General features: G+C 41.6%; 1 protein-coding gene across 2 annotated transcripts in view; it reads right to left on the bottom strand.

The window, feature by feature from the left end:
• agbl1 (AGBL carboxypeptidase 1) overlaps positions 1–23767 on the bottom strand; it is a 581450-nt gene that overhangs the window by 551506 nt on the left and 6177 nt on the right. For both annotated transcript variants that reach the window (XM_062963555.1, XM_062963554.1), the window contains exon 2: positions 196–259. In XM_062963555.1, the coding sequence (XP_062819625.1) occupies positions 196–259 (64 nt within the window). The remainder of the gene's footprint in view (positions 1–195; positions 260–23767) is intronic.

Genomic DNA, 23767 nt, shown 5'->3' with positions numbered 1-23767 from the left:
GTCCCCTTCGTGGTGGAGAAAGGCGGGGTAGAAATAAGGTAAATGAATAAATAAAATAAATTATTTGGCAGCGTAAATAGAGGAAGGCAATGGGAAGCCTTCTTTAAACAAACCCTGCTTAGAAAACACCATGACAGATCAGCCAACAAGAAGATACATAAGAACTGTGCATGCAATTTTCAGCTTCACACTTACCAACAGAAAGAAGATCAGTGAGAACGCTTAAGATATTCAGAATCACATCCTTGTCGCAAGAAGTCTGCAATATAAATCCAATTGGTTAGAAATGTTTTGTGACACTTTCGGAAGCTATGGAAAGCACTCCTTTTCATTAAGTCAACTTATCTATCACTGGAGCGAAATGGGCTTGAAGGGAGCTCCATGGAAGTCATCCTGCCCATTCTTCTCCAATCCTCCAACTGGCCCAATACCATTAAAAGATGCCACAGACTTTTGCAATCGCAAAGGCATATACTGTATATACTAGGCTTGCTCAAATAATTCGTTTTCCCCGTTACCCGTTATTAATTCGTTATTTTCGTTTGTTTTGAAGCAATATATGGCATTGGTTGTCCACACGTCTGGATATCGCGGTTCCGAATCGCAAGAGGCCGTTTTTCGTTATGTCGTCGTTTTTTTCGTTAGGAAAAAAAAGCTTTTGCAAATCACCCAAACTCCCACCATTCAGGCCCTTTCCTTTTGCCCCTCAGCAAAAGGGGCGTCACGGGCTCAGCCAATGGGAGGGGGCGAGGGGGAAGGAGGCCGAGGAGGAGGAGGAAGACGGAGGGGGGAAATGGCCGCCGCCGCCTCGCCTCAGCTCAGGCCTGGTGTCTCTCTGTGAGGCAGGAAGGCGGTGGATGGAGCCGGGAATGGAGAGACCGAGAGAGACAGAGAGGGGCCCGGCGGTGAGGTTTTGACGTCTGTGCGAAGCTAGGCAAGTGGGGTTTATATATCTGTGGAAGGTCCAGGGTGGGAGAAAGAACTCTTGTCTGTGGGAGGCAAGTGTGAATGTTGCAATTGGTCACCTTGATTAGCATTGAATAGCCTTGCAGCTTCAAAGCCTGGCTGCTTCCTACCTGGGGGAATCCTTTGTTGGGAGGTATTAGCTGGCCCTGATTGTTTCCTGTCTGGAATTCCCATTTTCTGGGTGTTTTACTGTCCTGATTTTAGCTTTTCTGTAGCTAAAAATGCATATAAAATTGATTCTATAGGGAGGATAAATGATTGGATTTCAACTCCTACAGCTTGGCTTTCTCTGCCAATAATGGTACCCATCTTGGATATTGTAAGGGATTTATTATTATTATTATTATTATTATTATTATTATTATTATTATTAGACCTTGCTCCCAGGAAGGTGCCTTCGCTGTGGCTCCCAACTTATCTATCTATCTACCTTTCCACATATTCTCCACATTGTGTGTATGTGTATGTATATTATATATATATACATGAGCCCCGATGGCGAAGTGTGTTAAAGCACTGAGCTGCTGAACTTGCAGACCGAAAGGTCCCAGGTTCAAATCCCGGGAGCAGAGTGAGTGCCCGCTGTTAGCTCCAGCTTCTGCCAACCTAGCAGCTTAAAAACATGCCAATGTGAGTAGATCAATAGGTACCGCTCTGGCGGGAAGGTAATGGCACTCCATGTAGTCATGCCGGCCACATGACCTTGGAGGTGTCTATGGACAACACTGGCTCTTGGGCTTAGAAATGGAGATGAGCACCAACCCCCAGAGTCAGACATGACTGAACTTAACGTCAAGGGATACCTTTACCTTTACCTATATACACACACACACACACACACACACACACACACATTATGCAGGGACTATATATATATACACAGTATATATCACACACACACCAATTTAACAAAGTTTCAGCCACAAAAACAAAGTTTCTGAAGTAGAACAATGACTTTCACAGTAAAGACAACCCAATTTAACAGGAAATAAGACTTTCAAACCAGGAACAGATTTCTGCAATTATTAAAAAATGGTTTATTATAAAAGCTATGAAAATTCGCCAAAAATCAGAGGATAAGGGAAACGTTCCAAATTTTGGTGAGCTATCAGTGTTAAATGTGTTCTACCACTGTACCAAGTTTGAAGAATATCACTCAAAAAATGAGGGTGGGAGAGTCCTGTAAAGTCCTCTCCCTCTGTGCTGTTTTTGGGAATTGCGCATGCGCGTCCGCCATTAACGAATTAATTTAGAAAATAACGAATTTTCGTTAATTTCGAAATTTTTGGGGGGCAAAATTCAGAAATACCTTCAAAAACGAAACGCTGCCCCCCTCTACTTTTGCAACGAGTTTAGAATCAAATTTTTCGTGGATCGATCAAGCCTAGTATATACTCCAGTATAAGCCTAGTTTTTCAGCCCTTTTTTTAAGACTGAAAAAGCCCCCCTCGGCTTATATTCGGGTGAGGGTCCTGATGGGCTTATATTTGGGTCAGCTAATACTCGAGAATATATGGTACCTTTATTATTTTTCTCTATTGTGATTGGTATTATTACATTTATTTTACTCTATTATTATTATTATTATTATTATTATTATTATTATTATTATTATTAATACATTTATTATTTCACTCTGATCTTATTATTATTATTATTATTGACACAACGACGTTGTATGACACAGCAAACAAGATAGATATGCTGGGTTTCGTTTCACAAAATCACAAGTCGAACACTTCCCAAGTGTCTAGGACTGTGTGATGTATTTTCGGATGATGCGTGCAGATCCCAGGAGGGTGGCTTTTTGCATTTGTCAGATCATGATTTTGTCAATGTCTATTGTTTCCAAATGCCAGCTGAGATCTTTCGGCACGGCACCCAGTGTGCCCATCACCACCGGGACCACCTGCACTGGTTTCTGCCAGAGTCTTTGAAGTTCAATCTTGAGGTCCTGATAGCTGAGTTTTTCCTGTTGTTTTTCGTCAATGCGACTGTCACCTGGGATGGCAACATCAATGATCCAAACCTTTTTCTTTTCCACAACTGTGATGTCTGGTGTGTTGTGTTCCAGAACTTTGTCAGTCTGGATTCGGAAGCCCCACAGTATCTTTGCGTGCTCATTTTCCACAACCTTTGCAGGTTTGTGATCCCACCAGTTCTTTACTACTGGGAGGTGGTACTTGAGGCATAAGTTCCAATGAATCATTTGGGCCACATAGTTGTGCCTCTGTTTGTAGTCTGTGTGTGCGATTTTCTTACAGCAGCTGAGGATATGATCCATGGTTTCGTCGGTTTCCTTGCACAGTCTGCATTTGGGGTCATCAGCTGATTTTTCGATCTTGGCCTTAATTGCCTTTGTTCTGATGGCTTGATCCTGGGCTGCAAGGATTGTTACTCTTGTCTCCTCTGGGCAATATGCTTGAACCTCACACAAACTATGCAGCTACTTCTAAAAGTGATCTTGTGTCATCACTGTTATGTTAATGGCTTTGGCAATCTGATCAGTTAAGACAAATAAACCCCTGTAACATGAACATAATTTTATTAGAAGTTTACTGCTGAAATATAATCTTGGTATCACTTCTGGCAAGAAATGAGTTAAGATAATCTGTCAGGAAGACCATATTTGCTAGGAGTCTTGCAGACTTGCTCAAGATGATCCCAGAAAGATAGAGTTAGGGTTCCAGAGTAACTATTGTTATTAATATTAATATTAACACCCATTGGTACATATCAGATGTCATGGGGAAGCAGCCCTCTCTCAGACTCAGCTTAGGGTCCCAGAGTAACTATCGTTATTAATATTAATATTAACACCCATTGGTACATATCAGATGTCATGGGGAAGCAGACCTCTCTCAGACTCATCTTAGGGTCCCAGAGTAACTATCATTATTAATATTAATATTAACACCCATTGGTACACATCAGATGTCATGGGGAAGCAGACCTCTCTCAGACTCAGCTTAGGGTCCCGGAGTAACTATCGTTATTAATATTAATATTAACACCCATTGGTACATATCAGATGTCATGGGGAAGCAGCCCTCTCTCAGACTCAGCTTAGGGTCCCAGAGTAACTGTCGTTATGAATATTAATATTAACACTCATTGGTACACATCAGATGTCATGGGGAAGCAGACCTCTCTCAGACTCAGCTTAGGGTCCCAGAGTAACTATTGTTATTAATATTAACACTCATTGGTACACATCAGATATCATGGGGAAGCAGACCTCTCTCAGACTCAGCTTAGGGTCTCAGAGTAACTATCATTATTGATATTATTATTAACACCCATTGGTACACATCAGATATCATGGGGAAGCAGACCTCTCTCAGACTCAGCTTAGGGTCTCAGAGTAACTATCGTTATTAATATTAATATTAACACCCATTGGTACACATCAGATGTCATGGGGAAGCAGACCTCTCTCAGACTCAGCTTAGGGTCTCAGAGTAACTATCGTTATTAATATTAATATTAACACCCACTGGTACACATCAGATGTCATGGGGAAGCAGACCTCTCTCAGACTCAGCTTAGGGTCCCAGAGTAACTATCGTTATTAATATTAATATTAACACCCATTGGTACACATCAGATGTCACGGGGAGGCACTCCTCTCTCAGACTCAGCTTAGGGTCCCAGAGTAACTATCGTTATTAATATTAATATTAACACCCATTGGTACACATCAGATGTCACGGGGAGGCACTCCTCTCTCAGACTCAGACTACGGTCCCAGAATAACTATTAATATTAATATTAACACCCATTGGTACACATCAGCTGTAATGGGAAAGCAGCCCTATGTCAGTACCTGCTTATTGTTATGGGGCCGAAACAAAAGGAAAACGAAAGCAAGCACAATGACTATGTGTTGCCTCTCGTTTCCTACGAAAATGTCGTCATTTGTTTTGTGTAGAGAAACGGTCAAAACGAAACGATAGCACAAAGGAAACGAAGGATAAATTTTCATGCACATCTCTATTAGAAAGTAATATTAACTTAAATCATTTCCCGGTCTATTCATAAAGCATTTGACATTCTGGACTTGGGTGTTCATGGAGAAGCTAGAATTTGCACAACTCTATCAAACCTTGACCAAGCTTTACCTAAGTGAAGCAAGTACCTTTACCTTCTTTTGTCTTTCTCTCTTACTTTCAGAGTTCCCAGGTTTCTTTGAGAAAACCTGATTGCTTTTCTCCACTTTCCTCACATTGGGATGTGTGGGTTGTTGTTTTTTTTAAAATGAACAAATCAATGCCCCTGAATTTCTTTATGCCACTTCCCTCCACCCCTTTACTAATGCATTTCTAATCACATAATTATTCGAATTATGTGGGGATTGCCATAAAGTGCATTACTGTGTAACCTTAAAGGGCTCTCATCAAACTTGAATATTGAAAAAATCAAGGAAATCTGAAAGAAATCAAAACATCTGATTCTTTGCAAGTGGTTTTTCCCCCACTAATGTTTTTCATGTTCTATCAAGAACAAGAAACCTAATTTTCTCTCTGGGGTAACCTTTACTTTCATAATAAGTTGCTTATAAGGCACTTCACTTTCAGATTTGTTCTCATCATTCGTTTCTCTCTCTCTTTCTCTCTCACTTTAGTTAATGTGTCTTTTGTGATTTTTTTTTTACTCTTTTGTTGAGAGCTATTATTTTGCTATCAGCCCTGCTTTTTCATATTTGGTTAACCAGGATTTCAATAGGTGATTTGGAGTCTTTTTCACAATGGCAGTCCATTTGTGCAGGTCAGTCCAAACTTTTTATTTGCACGGCTTTGATTCAGTAATGTTAACATTATCTCTCTCTCTTTAAATGTTCATAGTTTACAGTTCATAAATCACATGGGAGTTTTTTTTTTATCATGTTAGATGTGACTTGAGAACATACTTCAAGTTGCTTCTGGTGTGAGAGAATTGGCCGTCTACAGATACGTTGCCCAGGTGATGCCCGGATGTGATAACTGGGAGCCTTCACAAGCTAGAGCTGACAGACGGGAGCTCACCCCATCTCACAGATTCGAACCAGCAACCTTCAGGTCAGCAACCCAGCCTTCATGTCAGCAGTTCAGACAGCACAAGGGTTTAACACAGGGGTCCCCAAACTTTTAAAACAGGAGCCAGTTCACGATCCTTCAGACCATTGGAGGGCTGGACTATAGTCGGCCACCAAGCAATAATTATAATTATTAATATTATTAATAATAATAACAACAATAATAACAAAGAGGGTTGGAAGAGACCCGTTGGGCCATTGAGTCCAATCCCCTTCTGCCTTTGTGGACCAAAAGCACAAGCAAAGCATCCCTGACAGATAGCCACCCAGCCTCAATGTTAATAATAATAATTAATAATAATAATAATAATAATAATAATAATAATAATGGTTGTAAGAGAAGAAGAGACCCTTTGAGTCATTTAGCCCAACCCCCTTCTGCCCTTGTGCCGTGGGGGCCGGATAAATAGCTTCAATGGGCCGCATCCGGCCCCCGGGCCTTAGTTTGGGGACCCCTGATTTAACCCATTGCGTCACCGCAATGGGTTAAACCAAGAGTTACACCTGGTGTCCTGTTTTGTCTTTCAAGAACAGCCTTAAAACACTATGGTAAGTAAATGAAAACTGCTTTACTTCAGCAAAATATAAAGTATAGCACACTCTGTGGAATAGTGCAAAAGGAAGCAAGAAAGTCTTAGGGTAAACACAGTTCTTAGTCTTTGTTAAATTTCCAAATCAAATAGCAGTCTTACTTCAGACAAAGAAACAACAATAAATCCTTAGAAGCAGTTTCCCAGATGCAGACTTGAAGCAGGCACAAGGGGAGCAAAGAGTCAGTTTGTTACCAGCAAGAGCTGGCTGCACCTGCTTCTGCTTTAGAGCCCTGAGTCCCCTCACAGCTGCTAGGGAAGTTCCTAATCACTCAGCTGCATTTCTAGCTGAACGACATCTCTGCTCTGTTTCCTTTCCCCTCTCCTGAAATGAGGGTATTTGCAAAATCTCCTCCTCAGATTCCAACTCACCCTCAGATCCATGAGCACGTTCCTGTTCCCCTTCCTCTTCTGAACAAGAGGAATCCCTAACACCTGGTCACTGTCATGGTCCAAAGTTATAGAATTCTGAGGCTTATAGTTTTGTGAGATATTTGTGTTTTTTTCTGCCCTTACCTGGCAATTACTATCCTCTTTCATCCTATTTTGAATTTTCCCTTTTTACTACAGCACTTTTATCTACCTCATCAGACTCTAAGTAAAGGTAAAGGTTTCCCCTGACGTTAAGTCCAGTCATGTCTGACTCTGGGGGTTGGTGCTCATCTCCATTTCTAAGCCGAAGAGCCGGCATTGTCCATAGACACCTCCAAGGTTATGTGGCCACTGGCATGACTGCATGGAGCGCCGTTACCTTCCCGCCGGAGCGGTACCTATTGATCTACTCACATTGGCATGTTTTCGAAAAGCAGGGAGGTATTTTAAGGCACCTGTAAGGAAATTCCAGAAAAAATGCCAGTGATTCAATCAAAGGAGGATGTTTACAAACAAAGCTCTTTGGCAAGGATATGGAGCAACAGCACACACACACACGTATACACACACATGGCCAGAACCAAGCACAAGCCTCCAAGTTGCCGAAGATGGGAAAAGCCTATATAAATACCTCTCTGTCAGGGTATAAACGGCAGTGAATGTTTGCCGCATATGTACAGTATGTTCTGTGATCCACCTTGAGAAGGGCGGAATATAAATACTGTAAACAAATAAATCAATGCATTTAGTTTCAGCTCCTTATTGCTGCCAAGTTGTACAGGCCTAGTTTAAGCTATAGAGACCCATAGAGGTCACCCGGTCACCTCTATCGTAGGACAAACAATGAGAAGAACAACTTATGAGGGAATGAAATTCCAAGCCTCACCCTGTCACATATGTAGACACGCACATTTTTGTTTAGGGGAAGCAATGTGATGCATTCATGCCCTTCGGAAAGCCTCTTGTAGGACCTACAGCATTTGCCAGTCTCCACACCCATAAGCTGCATTCTTCATGTTCAGTTGGAGACAAAACAATTCTCCACTTGTCTCACTGGAAGAGCTTGCCTCATGGACAGGCTATGCACACCTGTTCGCTCTGAGGATCTGGTGGGCTGTGGAATGGGCGAAATGGATGAAAATGCACCCGACGTGTCAGAAAGGCCATACTGGCCGATTGCGGGTGGGAGACAGAAATATATGGGCAGAAGAGCAGTGAGAAGACACAGTTGTTCCCAAAAGATCTCCTGTAAGTTCGCTCTGACTGTTGGTTTTCAGTGCTTTCTAATAGTCGTAGAACATTCAGACCTTTTCCCTGGTTGATCTCTGTCTTAGCTATTTGATTTCACTCCTTGACGATATTTGATAGTCACCATGCATGCAACACTATTTATTGTTTTCCCAAGTGCATATAGCTGGCACGCAGAGCTACTTAACAGTGCTGAGTTGGTAATCTTCAAGGCTTAAAAAAAATACATTTCTGGCACTGCCTATAATTGTTTATGTTTCCCCCACAATGATGTGTTTTTGGAGGAAAATTTCATGCAAAACGGTGCCGGTTTATTTTCGTGCAAAAAAGTACCTCACAACCTCTGAGAATGCCTGCCATAGATGTGGGTGAAACGTCAGGAGAGAATACTTCTAGAACATGGCCAGACAGCCCGGAAAACATACAACAACCCGATGCCGGTTTATTATTTTACCTCCTCTTTCTCTGTTTCCCATCTGATTTTACTTACCCTCAGTGACAATATATTAAAGACAAATGGCGACATGCATGGTGACATCAGTATGTTCGTGGTATGATTTCTGATGGGAAAGGGATCCATATTATGAAAGGATCCAAAAGGAAAAGAACACACTCTCCTGGCCCGCTTTGGTGCCCAAATGATGCCCACAAGACCCAGCGCTTTTATAAATCCGGTTCCACCATTGAAGCGTCATCCTTCATTTATCATCCTCATGGTACTGTTTGAAGATCATCTTGCTACATTGCAAGGCCAACCATGTCCAATTACCGTAACTGTTGATCAGTACAATATTGGATTGCTGTTAGGGATTCCTCATCTGCAGAAGAGGAAGGGGAGCAAGAAACTGTTGAGGAATTATAAGGGGAGTTGGAATCAGAGGAGGAGGTTTTGCAAGTGCCCACATTTCAGGAAAGACGAAAGGAAACAGAGCAGCAGAGAATAGCTGCCAGAAAAGGTAAAGTAATTGGGAACCTCCCTAGCAGCTTCTGAGTGGGGGAACTCAGGGCTATAAATCAGAAGCAGGTGGTAACAAACTTTGTAACAAACTGACTCTAATGCCTAAGCCTTTGCTCCCCTTGTGCCTGCTTCAAGTCTGCGTTTGGAAAAATACTACTAAGGAATTATTGCTGCCTCTTGGTCTGAAGTAAGACTGCTGCCTGATTTGGGAATTTATCAGAGACTTAAGAACTGTGTTTGCATTAAGACTTCTTTGCTTTCTTTTGCATTATCCAACTGAGTGTGCTGTTCTTTATGTTGCTGAAGTAAAGCGCAATAATAGACTTGGAATTGCAGTAGAGTCTCGCTTATCCAAGTTAAATGGGCGGGCAGAAGCTTGGATAAGCGAATATCTTGGATAATAAGGAGGGATTAAGGAAAAGCCTATTAAACATCAAATTAGGTTATGATTTTACAAATTAAGCACCAAAACATCATGTTATACAACAAAATTGACAGAAAAAGTAGTTCAATGTGCAGTAATGTTATGTTGTAATTACTGTATTTAATAATAATAATAATAATAATAAATAATAAAACTTTATTTATACCCCGCCACCATCTCCCCAACGGGGACTCGGGGCGGCTTACATGGGGCCGTGCCCAGAGCAAAACAATATAACAAGTATAAATACAACATAACATAAAACAATTAAACAGTACAATAAGTAATAATATACAATATACACTACAACACAAATCAAAGAAACAGTAAAAACAGGGCCGGCCGCATGAATACAAAGATAAAACTCGGGTGAGAAAGATAAAGGGAATGGAGACCACGGGGAGCAGGGACATACGAAAGTGGAACCGTCTAGAGGAAAGATGTTGGAGAGGAGCAAGAAAAGAAATAATATTTACGAATTTAGCACCAAAATATCACGATATATTGAAAACATTGACTACAAAAATGGCTTGGATTATCCAGAAGCTTGGATAAGCGAGGCTTGGATAAGTGAGACTCTACTGTACTTAAAAAGGTAAAGGTTTCCCCTGATGTTAAGTCCAGTCGTGACTGACTCTGGGGGTTGGTGCTCATCTCCATTTCTAAGCCGAAGAGCTGGCGTTGTCCATAGACACTTCCAAGGTCATGTGGCCATTGGCATGACTGCATGGAGCACTGTTACCTTCCCACCGGAGCAGTACCTATTGATCTACTCACATTGGCATGTTTTCGAACTGCTAGGTTGGCAGAAGCTGGAGCTAACAGCGGGCGCTCATGCCGCTCCCGGGGTTTGAATCTGGGACCTTTCGGTCTGCAAGTTCAGCAGCTCAGCGCTTTAACACACTTCACCACCGGGGCTCCTTTTTACTTCATTTAATAATAATAATAATAATAATAATAATAATAATAATAATAATAATAACTTTATTTTTATACCCCGCCCCATCTCCCCGAAGAGACTCGGGGCGGCTTACATGGGGCCTTGCCCGATAAAACAATCAAATATCAAAACACAGCAATAAAATAGTTATCCAATAAAAACATCAATTACAGTAAAAACAATCGTTAAAATCAACATAAAACATACATTATTAACACTGGAGACTAATTCATAGAACCCAGGCAAAGTTTTAAGGCTGTTCTTGAGAGACAAATCGGGACAATTGCCAATGGAGCAATGCTCCATATATATTTTTTTTACCATATGTGTTTCCTGATTGCCTGGGCTTATTATCCAAAGTGGTTAATTCAAGAAGTACAATATGGAAGGAAAAAGAAATGGGACCCATGATGGATATGATAAAAGGAATGTGCAAACCTCGACATTGAAAACAAAGAGTATTTAATCCATCTGCGGCATTTAATAACGGACAGGTTTTGGCATGAAAGTTGCCATCCTGTAGGCTCAGTCTCCTGCTTGTTTTGTGCCCGTTAACCTGGAAGCATGGCTGGATACGAGCGGAAATGGTGAGAGCAACATACGCTGCTGCCTTGGCATTTGAGCTTCCATCTGTCTGAACCACAGATGGACAGCAGGACATTAGCAGGCACGGAGAGGTTGGTGCATTTGACCTTCTCCTGTGATTAAAATGCTGAATGGCTGAAGTCATGGGAGGCCAAGCCAACTGAGCTGCTTTTCTTTGTGTGTCATTATTCCATTAAAGAAACAAATGGCCTTGGTAGAAACAAATGGGCCAATTAGATGTGTGCGCAGGTGGGTTGGGGCCAGCTTATGCAACCAAACAACTTTTTTCCCAGACTGTACTTTTTCAACTTAATTCAACGGAAGAGAAGATTGAAGGGTGAAATGACAGCCATTTTTAAATATCGGAAGGGACATCATGCAGAAGATGGAGAGAGTTTGTTTTCTGCTGCTTCAGAGACTAGAGCATGAAACAATGCATTCAACTCACAAGATAAAAGATTCTGCCTAAAGATTGACAGTAGGGTTTCATAATGTTTTGTGGAGTGAGGACCTCACTTTCTTTGGAAGTCTTTAAACCAGTGATGGCCAACCTATGACACGCGTGGAAGACTATGTATTTTGTGGCCAAATTTGGTGTGATTTGCTCCAGTGGTTTTGTTGTTTACTCCATGGGAATTATGCACATTACATTTATATATATATATATACAGTAGAGTCTCGCTTATCCAACGTAAACGGGCCGGCAGAACGTTGGATAAGTGAATATGTTGGATAATGAGGAGAGATTAAGGAAAAGCCTATTAAGCATTAAATTAGGTTATGATTTTACAAATTAAGCACCAAAACATCATGTTATATAACAAATTTGACAGAAAAAGTAGTTCAATACACAGTAATGCTATGTAGTAATTACTGTATTTACGAATTTAGCACCAAAATATCGTGATATATTGAAAACATTGACTACAAAAATGCGTTGGATAATCCAGAATGTTGGATAAGTGAGTGTTGGATAAGTGAGATTCTACTGTATATGTATATATATATGTGTGTGTGTGTGTGTGTGTGTGTGTGTGTGTGTGTGTGTGTGTATATATATATATATATATATATATATATATATATATAAAAGAGTGATGGCATCACGGCGACCCACAAAACAACAAAACTACAGGCCCCCCAACCTCAAAATTTGACAACACAACCCATCATCCATGCCTCTAGGTTGATACAACAAAAATAAAATAAAAATAAAGTCCTAATTAGAGGGAGAGCAATAATTGTTTTTATCCAATTACTGCCAGTTAGAGGACTAATCTCTGCCCACTTGGTCTCCTAGCAACCAACTCAGCCCAGGGGACAGGCAGACTTAGACCTCAGCCTGTTCCACAGATTATCTAATTTGCACTGGATTATATGGCAGTGTAGACTCAAGGCCCTTCCACACAGCTATATAACCCATTTATAATCTTATATTATCTGCTTTGCACTGGATTATCTGGACTCCACACTGCCATATAATCCACTTCAGTGTGCATTTTATACAGCTGTGAAGAAGGGGCCTCATATAATCCAGTTCTAAGCAGATAATATAAGATTATAAATATAATATGTAATAATTACTGTGATATAGAATCATAGAATCATAGAATAGTAGAGTTGGAAGAGACCTCATGGGCCATCCAGTCCAACCCCCCGCTAAGAAGCAGGAAATTGCATTCAAAGCGATTAATAATAATACAGAACAATATAATCTCTAAAATCAGGACAGTAAATAAAGAGCAACACTCTGAAAGCATAAGCCACAGCAACGCGTGGCCGGGCAAAGCTAGTATAATTATATCATTCTATTATTATTGTAATATATTATCATATTATTACTATTATTATTATATTATTCATTATTCATGACTACATTGAAACTAGAATAGAGAGAAATCAGCGTGGAAAAAACTGCAAGAGGTACCATAGATCGTTGTACATGGAAATAAGGGTAGTAAGTAGTTTTTGATTTATTAAATACAGTTATATATTACGCTTATACATTTTTGTTATTTAAACTATACATATAGAGAAATTATGGTGTTTTTTTTTCTCGAAGTGACACACCACCCAAGTTATGCTAGGTTTTTTGGTGAATTTTGACACACCAAGCGCAAAAGGTTGCCCATCATTGCTTTAAACAGAGGAAGAAGAGCAATTTACGGGTAGATCATATGAGCTGTTCAACAGTGGAACTCCCTGCCTCAGAGTGTGGTGGAAGTTTCCCCTCTTGGAAACTTTTAAACAAAGGTTGGATGGCTATCTGTCAGGAATTGGATTGGGTGTCCTTGGGGGTTTCTTCCAACTATTTATTCTATGATCTCTCAGGAGAGCTGTACTGCAGTTTCAAACTGAATTATATGGCAGTGTAGATGCAGTCTTAATTCTGTACCTCTGCATGACAGGAATTTGGACTGCATGGCCTTTTCAGCACCAGGTTTGTATGATTCTAATGTGCCCGCACTTCTGCCAGAAGAACAAAATTCATAGCCCTCCTAACATTTGGCAAATTAGCACATGCTTAGCATTCTTTTTTGCAGAGAGAAAGAGAGAGGGGGTATCTGTAGCATCAAGGGTTGGCAATTCGAATCCGGGGAGTGGGGTGAGCTCCCAATGTTAGCCCCAGCTTCCGCCAACCTAGCCGTTCAAAGTGAGTAGATCAATAAGTACCGCTTGGCGGGGAGGTAATGGCGCTCCATGCAGTCATGCCAGCCACATGACCTTGGAGGTGTCTACGGACAACGCTGGCTCTTCGGCTTAGAAATGGAGATGAGCACTACTCCCCAGAATCGGGCACGACTAGACTTAATGCCAGGGGAAAGGAAACCTTTACCTTTACCTACAATCATTTATTTATTATTATTTATTTATTTACAGTATTTATATTCCGCCCTTCTTTCTCACCCCGAAGGGGACTCAGGGTGGATTACAATGAACACATATATGGCAAACATTCAATGCCAACAGACAAACAACATATATAGACAGACTCAGAGGCATTTTTACCATTTTTACCATTTTTCCAGCTTCACAATTCCGGCCACAGGGGGAGCTGTTGCTTCACCGTCCAGTAGTGGCTGTACTTCCTCATTCCTTTCCTCGTGTTTTGCTGGCAGTTTTATGGTGTTGTAAATTAGCCTCCCGCATAAAGCGTCCCTAAATTTCCCTAATTGACAGATGCAACTGTCTTTCGGGGCTGCATAGGTCAACAGCAAGCCGGGGCTATTAATGGTCGGGGGCTTAACCCGACCCGGGCTTCGAACTCATGACCTCTTGGTCAGTAGTGATTTATAGCAGCTGGTTACTAGCCGGCTGCGCCACAGCCCGGCCCCATTTACTTGGTTCTTTCCACTGTGCTACAAATCCCAATTCTGATTTCTGGAATGTATTTCAAATTAGCAAATGAACCCAGATGCTTTTTCTTCTGCAGTCACTTGTCCGTGGATGCTGAACGTTTTTGCAAATAAGATAACGTGCTTTCCGCTGCCCGGGTAGTTGCCTCTTGGGTCAATCTGGCCCCGGCTTTTGGACCCATTGGCCCAAAATCTGCTTAATTCTTGAAAATCCCGGCTTTGATGCAAAGCCCTTTGAAAGCTTCCGAGTTGCCAAATTCCACATGAGAAGCTTGAAGATTAAAGTCGCAGGGTTTAGCCTATAATGAAGCCTGCATCTTTCTGGCATGACAACTATGGTTCACTGGAAGTGGTTGCTAATTCAGGAACTACTGCAATTGAAGGAGCAAATCTGAACAATACACTCAAGTGGTCAAGTCCTCTTTTCCTATCCCTTCCTATGGGTAGCAGAAGAGTTCAATTATTGAATGATTTGACAACCTGAGATGCTGAACTTGCTGACCAAAAGGTTAGAACAGGGGTCCCCAAACTAAGGCCCGGGGGCCGGATGTGGCCCGTCGAAGCCATTTATCCGGCCCCCACAGCACAAGGGTAGAAGGGGGTTGGGCTAAATGACCCAAGGGGTCTCTTCTTCTCTTACAACCATCATTATTATTATTATTATTATTATTATTATTATTATTATTATTATTATTATTAACATTGAGGCTGGATGGCCATATGTCAGGGATGCTTTGCTTGTGCTTTTGGTGCACAAAGGCAGGAGGGGGTTGGACTAAATGTCCCAAGGGGTCTCTTCCAACCCTCTTTATTATTATTTTATTATGACACAGCAAACAAGATAGATATGCTGGATTTCATATCACAAAACCACAAGTCAAACACTTCCCAAGTGTCTAGGACTGTGTGATGTATTATTATTATTATTATTATTATTATTATTATTATTATTATTATTATTATTATTATTATTACACAGCAAACAAGATAGGTGTACTGGATTTCATATCACAAAATCACAAGTCAAACACTTCCCAAGTGTCTAGGACTGTGTGATGTATTATTATTATTATTATTATTATTATTATTATTATTATTATTATTATTATTACACAGCAAACAAGATAGGTGTACTGGATTTCATATCACAAAATCACAAGTCAAACACTTCCCAAGTATCTAGGACTGTGTGATGTATTTTTGGATGATGCGCGCAGATCCCAGTCGGGTGGCCTTTTGCAGTTGGCAGATCGTAATTTTGTCAATGTCTATTGTTTCCAAATGCCAGCTGAGATCTTTTGGCACGGCACCCAGTGTGCCCATCACCACCAGGACCACCTGCACTGGTTTCTGCCAGAGTCTTTGAAGTTCAATCTTATTTTATTATTATTGTTATTACTATTAACATTGAGGTTGGGTGGTCATCCATCAGGGGTGCTTTGCTTGTGCTTTCGGTGCACAAAGGCAGAAGGGGATTCAATGTGTTGTCGAAGGCTTTCATGGCCAGAATCACAGGGTTGTTGTATGTCTTTCGGGCTGTGTGGCCATGTTCCAGAAGCATTCTCTCCTGACGTTTCGCCCACATCTATGGCAGGCATCCTCAGAGGTTGTGAGGTATGGATGACACAACCTCTGAGGATGCCTGCCATAGATGTGGGCGAAACGTCAGGAGAGAATGCTTCTGGAACATGGCCACACAGCCCGAAAGACATACAACAACCCCAGAAGGGGATTCGACTCAATGGCCCAACGGGTCTCTTCCAACCCTCTTTGTTGTTGTTGTTATTATTATTATTATTATATTATTATTATTATTAACATTGAGGCTGGGTGGCCATCTGTCAGGGGTGCTTTGCTTGTGCTTTTGGTGCACAAAGGCAGAAGGGGATTCGACTCAATGGCCCAAAGGGTCTCTTCCAACCCTCTTTTTTATTTTTATTGTTATTATTATTATTATTATTATTATTATTATTATTATTATTATTATATTATTATTATTTATTGCTCAGTGGCCAACTATAGCCCGGCCCTCCAACGGTCCGAAGGATCGTGAACTGGCCCCCTGTTTAAAAAGTTTGGGGACCCCTGGGTTAGAAGTTCGAATCCAGGGAGTGGGGTGAGCTCCCAATGCTAGCCCCAGCTTCTGCCAACCTAGCAGTTCGAAAACATGCAAATATGAGTAGATGAATAGGTACCGCTCTGGTGGGAAGGTAACGGTGCTCCATACAATCATGGACTTTGGCCACATGACTTTGGAGGTGTCTATGGACAACGCCGGCTCTTCGACTTAAAAATGGAGATGAGCATCACCACCCAGAGTCGGACACAACTAGACTTAATGTCAGAGTAAAACCTTTACCTTTATCTTTATGAATAAAGATAGCAACAGGCGTATAATGCTTTTATTTGTGAACCATGGATTGCTTTTTGTGAGCTGCATGCCTACAACTGTAGTGTTTGGACTGCTGGACCAAGATTTGGGAAATACATGCCTACACAGCCACAAAATGCACCGAGTAGCCTTGCCACACTCATATCTCTCAGTTTAAAATATTTCACAGGATTGTTACGTGACTACAATGAAAAGGAGATCACATATTGCTTTGAGTGCTATGAAGGGAAGCCAAGATATCTATGCCAAAAGTATCTAATATATTCATTTCCTTCAGTATGGTTCAAGAAGACAGACATAATATTCTCAGAGAATAGTCCAACAATTGCTCAGTGCAGAATCCGGAATATAGGATACAACTGTAGTATTTCCAATAAATGCTGGTTCCTTAAAGATCTTCCTTTAAATCCATTGAGCAAAAAAACAATCACCCCGCAAGACAGCTTTGCCTTCAGATTCTCCTGGTATTTAGCCAATACCTGTTTCCCTGCCATTTCTATCCATCTGTTCTCGTCTTGCTTTTTGGATCAAAAGAAAGCAAACCTGTCCTATTTTCTCTATGGCAGCTCTTCAGATAAAACTGTTTTGCTACAGAAATCTGCAACATATTGTGAAGAATTAAAAACATTTAGCTCCACTGTATACAACACTGGTATAATGCTATGTTAGAATGAGGCAGAAGTTTGTTGTGAATTCAGGAAAAAAAATTGAGAAATGGATCCAAGATGATAAAGAAAGGATAAGATTCTTTTATGATAGACTAATTTCACATTTAATTATTTTGAGAGGATGGTATAGACCAGGCATGGACAAACTTTGGCACTCCAAGTGTTTTGGACTTCCGAATCCAGACTGACAAAGTTCTGGAACACAACACACCAGACATCACAGTTGTGGAAAAGAAAAAGGTTTGGATCATTGATGTCGCCATCCCAGGTGACAGTCGCATTGACGAAAAACAACAGGAAAAACTCAGCCGCTATCAGGACCTCAAGATTGAACTTCAAAGACTCTGGCAGAAACCAGTGCAGGTGGTCCCGGTGGTGATGGGCACACTGGGTGCCGTGCCAAAAGATCTCAGCCAGCATTTGGAAACAATAGGCATTGACAAAATTACGATCTGCCAACTGCAAAAGGCCACCCTACTAGGATCTGCACGCATCATCCGAAAATACATCACACAGTCCTAGACACTTGGGAAGTGTTCGATTTGTGATTTTGTGATACGAAATCCAGCATATCTATCTTGTTTGCTGTGTCATAATAAAATAATAATAATAACTTTATTTTTGTACCCCGCCTCCATCTCCCTGAAGGGACTCGGGGCAGCTTACATGGGGCCAAGCCCAAATAATTACAATAAACAAAATACAGTATAACAAATGACAGACGCAAATATGAAATCCACACACTACCATAATAAAATTTTAAAAGGTGACTGTAATATAAACATGATTTGAGCACCAAGATAAAGTAATAAAAGCAAGTGGGTAAAATGCACCAAATGACTACAACTCCCACAATTCCTAACAGCCTACCTACAATATAATAATTATACTTGATATATTATTTATTTATTTATTTCTTTATTTCCAACATTTATATCCCGTCCTTCTCACCCGAAGGGCCTCAGGGCGGCGTACAAAATTGGCAACAATTCGATGCCTACACATAATTAAAACAGCAATAAAAATCCAATAAAACAATTAAAACAATATAAAGATATAAAACATATGATTAAAATCCATTCTTCCATATATTCCATATATTACAGAATTTTGGTGCCCTCCCCAAACCAACTGAAAAATAAAAGCATTGGATAAGCAAAAATCTTGGATAATTAGGAGGGATTAAGGAAAAGCCTAAATAAAGAACAACACTCTGAGAACAGGGGAAATCCAGACAGGAAACAATCAGGGCCAGCTAACACCTCCCAACCAAGGATGCCCCCAGGGTGGAAGCAGCCAGGCTTTGAATCTGCAAGGCCACTAAATGGTAATCAAGCTGGCCAATTGCAACTTTCACACTAGCCTCAAACAGACAAGAGCTCTTTCTCCCACCCTGGACTTTCCACAGATATATAAACCCCACTTGCCTAGCTTACAACAAACCTCAGAACCTCTTACTATGCCTGCCATAGATGTGGGTGAAACATCAGGAGAGAATGCTTCTTGAACATGGCCAGGCAGCCCGGAGACGTGGTCTCGAGGAAGGGGCGAAAAGGAAGGCGTTTGCCGCTTTGGGGAGCAAATAAGTGGCATTTTTCTGCTCCCCAAAGCGGCGACCTCCTTCCTTGCGGAGACAGGCACGGCGGCGGAGGCAGGAGTGGCCTCAATGGCGCCCCCTACAGGATGGCGCCACAGGCAACTTCCTAGTTTGCCTCGCGGTTGAACCGCCCCTGACTTAATGTTAACTTCCTGGGTTGTGTCAGAGAAGTAGGATGATGATTTCAGTCATGCCTCAAGTTCATCAATCCACAACCCAATGTATCTAGTTGTCAGGCAGCCTTCCATATGCTTGTACCAGGGGTCCTCAAACTTTTTAAGTGGAGGGCTGGTTCATGGTCCCTCAGACTGTTGAGGGGCCGAATTATCATTTGGAAAAAAAAACCCGAACAAATTCCTATGCACGTATCTTATTTGTAGTGCAAAAAACAAAAAAAACCCAACAACATTTATTTATTTATTTATTTGCTAGATTTATATCCCACCCTCTCTCACCCCAAAGGGGACTCAGAGCGGCTTACAAGTTGCATGTACATATTTATTTTCTTTATTTATTATTTATTACAATATTTATATCCCGCCCTTCTCACCCAACAGGGGACTCAGGGCGGCTTACAATAAAACAGACATATAAAAACTGGACAATACACTATAAATCAGTTTAAAAATTAACTTACATAAAACATTCATAAAATGCATTTATAAAATATAGATAGGCGTGTACAAGTTTAAAAGACTGGGTCTGTCAATTGAGTTCCAGCATATATAGTAGGAAATTAATGCTTCTGATTCTTATTCGAAAGCCTGGCCCCACAACCAAGTTTTTACCTTCCTACGGAAGGATAGGAGGGAGGCAGCCTGCCTGATTTCAATGGGGAGGGCGTTCCATAGGCGGGGAGCCACCACGGAAAAGGCCCTGTCTCTCGTCCCCGCCAGGCGCACCTGTGAGGCTGACGGGACCGTGAGCAGGGCCTCATCTGACGATCTTAAGCTTCGAGGTGGGTCGTACAATATATTATGTTATTAGCATAGCACAATATTAGCATTATATATTACTATATTGTACTATACCAGTATACTGTAATATTATTAGTAATATTACATCTATATATATAAAAGAGTGATGGCATCAGGGCAGTGGACAAAACAACAAAACTACAGGCCCCCCAACCTCGAAATTTGACAACACAACCCATCATCCACGCCTCTAGGTTGATACAACAAAAAGAAAAGAAAAATAAAGTCCTAATTAGAGGGAGAGGAATAATTGTTTTTATCCAATTGCTGTCAGTTAGAGGGCTAAGCTCCGCCCACTTGGTCTCCTAGCAATGCACTCAGCCCAGGGGACAGGCACAAGAGTTTGGAGAGACCCCTAAGGGCCATCCAGCCCAACCCTTTCTATTATGCAGCAGGACATAATCCAAGCATTCCCAACACATGGACAACATATAAATACTATATGATACTAAACAGGGACATAGACCCCCTCTACCCTCACCACTTTCACAGTACACAAACAACCAAATGCATACTAAACATAAAGACAACCATACAACAGACATTCAATACCACCACTACCTCAACAAGTTCTCACCAACACCACCAGACAACGCCACAGCAACGCGTGGCCGGGCATAGCTAGTTTAATATATAATATATAATTAATATTATTATATTGTATTATATTGTCTTTTTACATCAGCTAGAGGCCCCTATCTGCAATAACATGCTATGCTAGTTTTATATCTGGAGCAGAATGAAGAAGGCGGGGCCGGGAAGAGATCTTTCCACCATGTCTCCTGTATCAATTTAATGATATAATGATATATAATAATATTATACTATACTAATATTATAATACATTGTATATACATTTAATATTAATAATATTATGATGTAATACAATGTAATAATAATTAATTCACTATTTTAATTGTATATTTATATTACATGCAATATTACTAATAATATTGCGATATAGTTGTATAATATAATATATTGTATGTATATATACTTGTAAACCGCCCTGAGTCCCCTTCGGGGTGAGAAGGGCGGTGTCAAAGACAGAACGCTCCAAGTAGAATACAACACAGTTTATTGAGGTTACAGAACTAAAAATTGCCCGTAGGAAACAAAGGACTAGGCAAACACTTGTCTTCAGTGTGAAAAGTAACAAAAATAACTTCGTTTGAGTCTAGATAGTTCAACAGAAGTTTAATCCGGATTAAAACAAAGGTGCTTACTTCAGCCTGGCAATTAAACAAACAAAAACTGGTTAACAAAAGGTCAAAATGAACACAAAACCCAGCAGCAGATTCCCCTCTGCTACTCAAGAGCTACGGAAGTAACTCGGGCTGTTGCTCCTCCGTGCAACGGGCGAAAACCAGGTCCAGGCACTTCAATCAGGGTAACGACGGTCAGCGGGGTCCCAATCCGGTCCGAGGTCGAAAGCCAAATGCAGACGTCTAGGTTCCACAAGTTCCACCGATAGCCACAGAAGGGTTAGTCCAGAGTCGTAGTCAGTCAGTCAGTCCAGCGTCAATCCAGAGTTGGCAATAATGTCCGTCAAAAAGACGACGGAGGTCCAAGCTATTAAGATTAAACACAAGTTGCACAGGAAAAGCCCACACAGTTCCTCCCGCCGTCTATGCCCAGTGTCCTTGGTAACTTACGTATCCAGCAACGAATCACACCCGTCTTCAGGAAATTCCCAACAAGAGCCCAAGCGTTCGTCCAGATTACCTTGCCCAACGCAATTAGCCCTGGATTCTAAACCCCATTTTATGCCAGTTCATAACTCCTCATCGCTGTCAGCTGCTATCCTAATTCCAGGTGCCTCCTCATCATCATCCTCATAAGAACTAACACACCTTTGACTACGCCCCACAGCATCCCCAGCTGTGGATCCCGTTCCATCCCTCCAGCCCGTCCACGGGTCCGATCCTGCAACCCGCCAGTCGCTTCCCATGCTATCATTACCAGGGACACCCAAATCCTCCCTCACACGAGTCCATTCCATGTCATCCTCCTCTGAGCTAACCATCTCTTCCTCCATTCCCTCGGTAAAACCCTCAAAGGAGTCTTCGTCAGTTGGTTCTGCAAATAAGTCCCGGAGCCGCTTCCTTTCGCGCTCCTCAAAAGAGTCTGACTCTCGAGGAGTCTTACGACCTCGTCTCCTAGTATCGGAGCCAGAAGGCTCAACCATAACAGGCGGTATATAAATGTCACAAATAAATAAATAAATAAATAAATAATATTATTAGTATTATATTGTATTACATGATAATATTAGTATCAATATTATATGTATACACAATATATTATATTAATTACCATAGCACAATATTAGTAAATGAAAGGACAATAAAACAATTTTAACCAACATACAGTAAACCTATCAGGATTTCAATGGGAAGTGTGGGCCTGCTTCTGGCCAGTGAGATACTCAAGTTAAGTAGAATTGTTGTTATTGTTGTGTGCCTTCAAGTCATGTCAGACTTTAGGCGAGCCTAAGTCTAAAACGGAGGGTGGGGGCCAGGTAAATGGCCTTGGAGGACCGCATCCGGCCCCCGGGCCTTAGTTTGGGGACCCCTGACTTGTACCCTCCAGATGTGTTAAATTACAGCTCTCACAGTTGACAGTTGTCCTCCAACACATATGTACCCATTTGGGGAAGGGCTTTTTCACCCGTTGACATATATGAACAGCTGGACATCTGCAAAATAAAAAAGGGAAGCGGAAGTACTGGTATGCCAAACAGGAGGCATGTGTTCTGCTTCCTCCACCCTTTAGACAGGCATCCAGCCCTCCCCTTGACATGGTTCTTCCATCAGCACATGATTTTCACCTCCTCTTCGTTTGAATTGTAGCTTGTCAACCTCGCCATCCAGCAGACTGGGACAGAGTTCAAGTTGGAACTTGCCAGCTGTCGTGGAGAACGCCAGCTATAAATGAGCTCAACCTGCAATCCAAGGTTGTAGCCTCTGGGAAGAACGAGATCCATAACTCTGTCCATAGGGAAATAATGTTCAGTGTGTAGTGCCAAGACAACAACAACAGAGCGGGTCCAAGAGCGAGAAGGACTAGGGCACCTTGAGCAACGTGTAAGTCATCTGGACAAATACCTGGTAGCAATCAAGGCAAACGTCATGCCAGCTTTATCTCCTTGGAGTGTTTCCACCCCACCTTGACACATTAGGGAGCTATACGGCTGTATACTTTAATCTCATCTAGCTCCAAATCAGGAACCAGCGTGATGCAGTGGTGATGCAGGCGCCACAGGACAGGGATAGAAGCTCAGACCTGCCTCACCTTGTTGTTGCTGCTGTTGCTGTTGTTGTTATTATTATTATTGTATGACACAGCAAACAAGATAGATATGCTGGATTTCGTTTCGCAAAACCACAAGTCGAACACTTCCCAAGTGTCTAGGACTGTGTGATGTATTTTCGGATGATGCGTGCAGATCCCAGTCGGGTGGCCTTTTGCAGTTGGCAGATCGTAATTTTGTCAGTGTCTATTGTCTCCAAATGCCGGCTGAGATCTTTTGGCACGGCACCCAATGTGCCCATCACCACTGGGACCACCTGCACTGGTTTCTGCCAGAGTCTTTGAAGTTCAATCTTGAGGTCCTGAGA

The sequence above is a fragment of the Anolis carolinensis genome, unplaced genomic scaffold (assembly GCF_035594765.1).
Source record: "Anolis carolinensis isolate JA03-04 unplaced genomic scaffold, rAnoCar3.1.pri scaffold_11, whole genome shotgun sequence".
Lineage (NCBI taxonomy): Eukaryota > Metazoa > Chordata > Lepidosauria > Squamata > Dactyloidae > Anolis > Anolis carolinensis.
The sequence above is the reverse complement of the archived record's forward strand: the minus strand, read 5'-3'. Positions and strand labels throughout refer to the sequence as shown.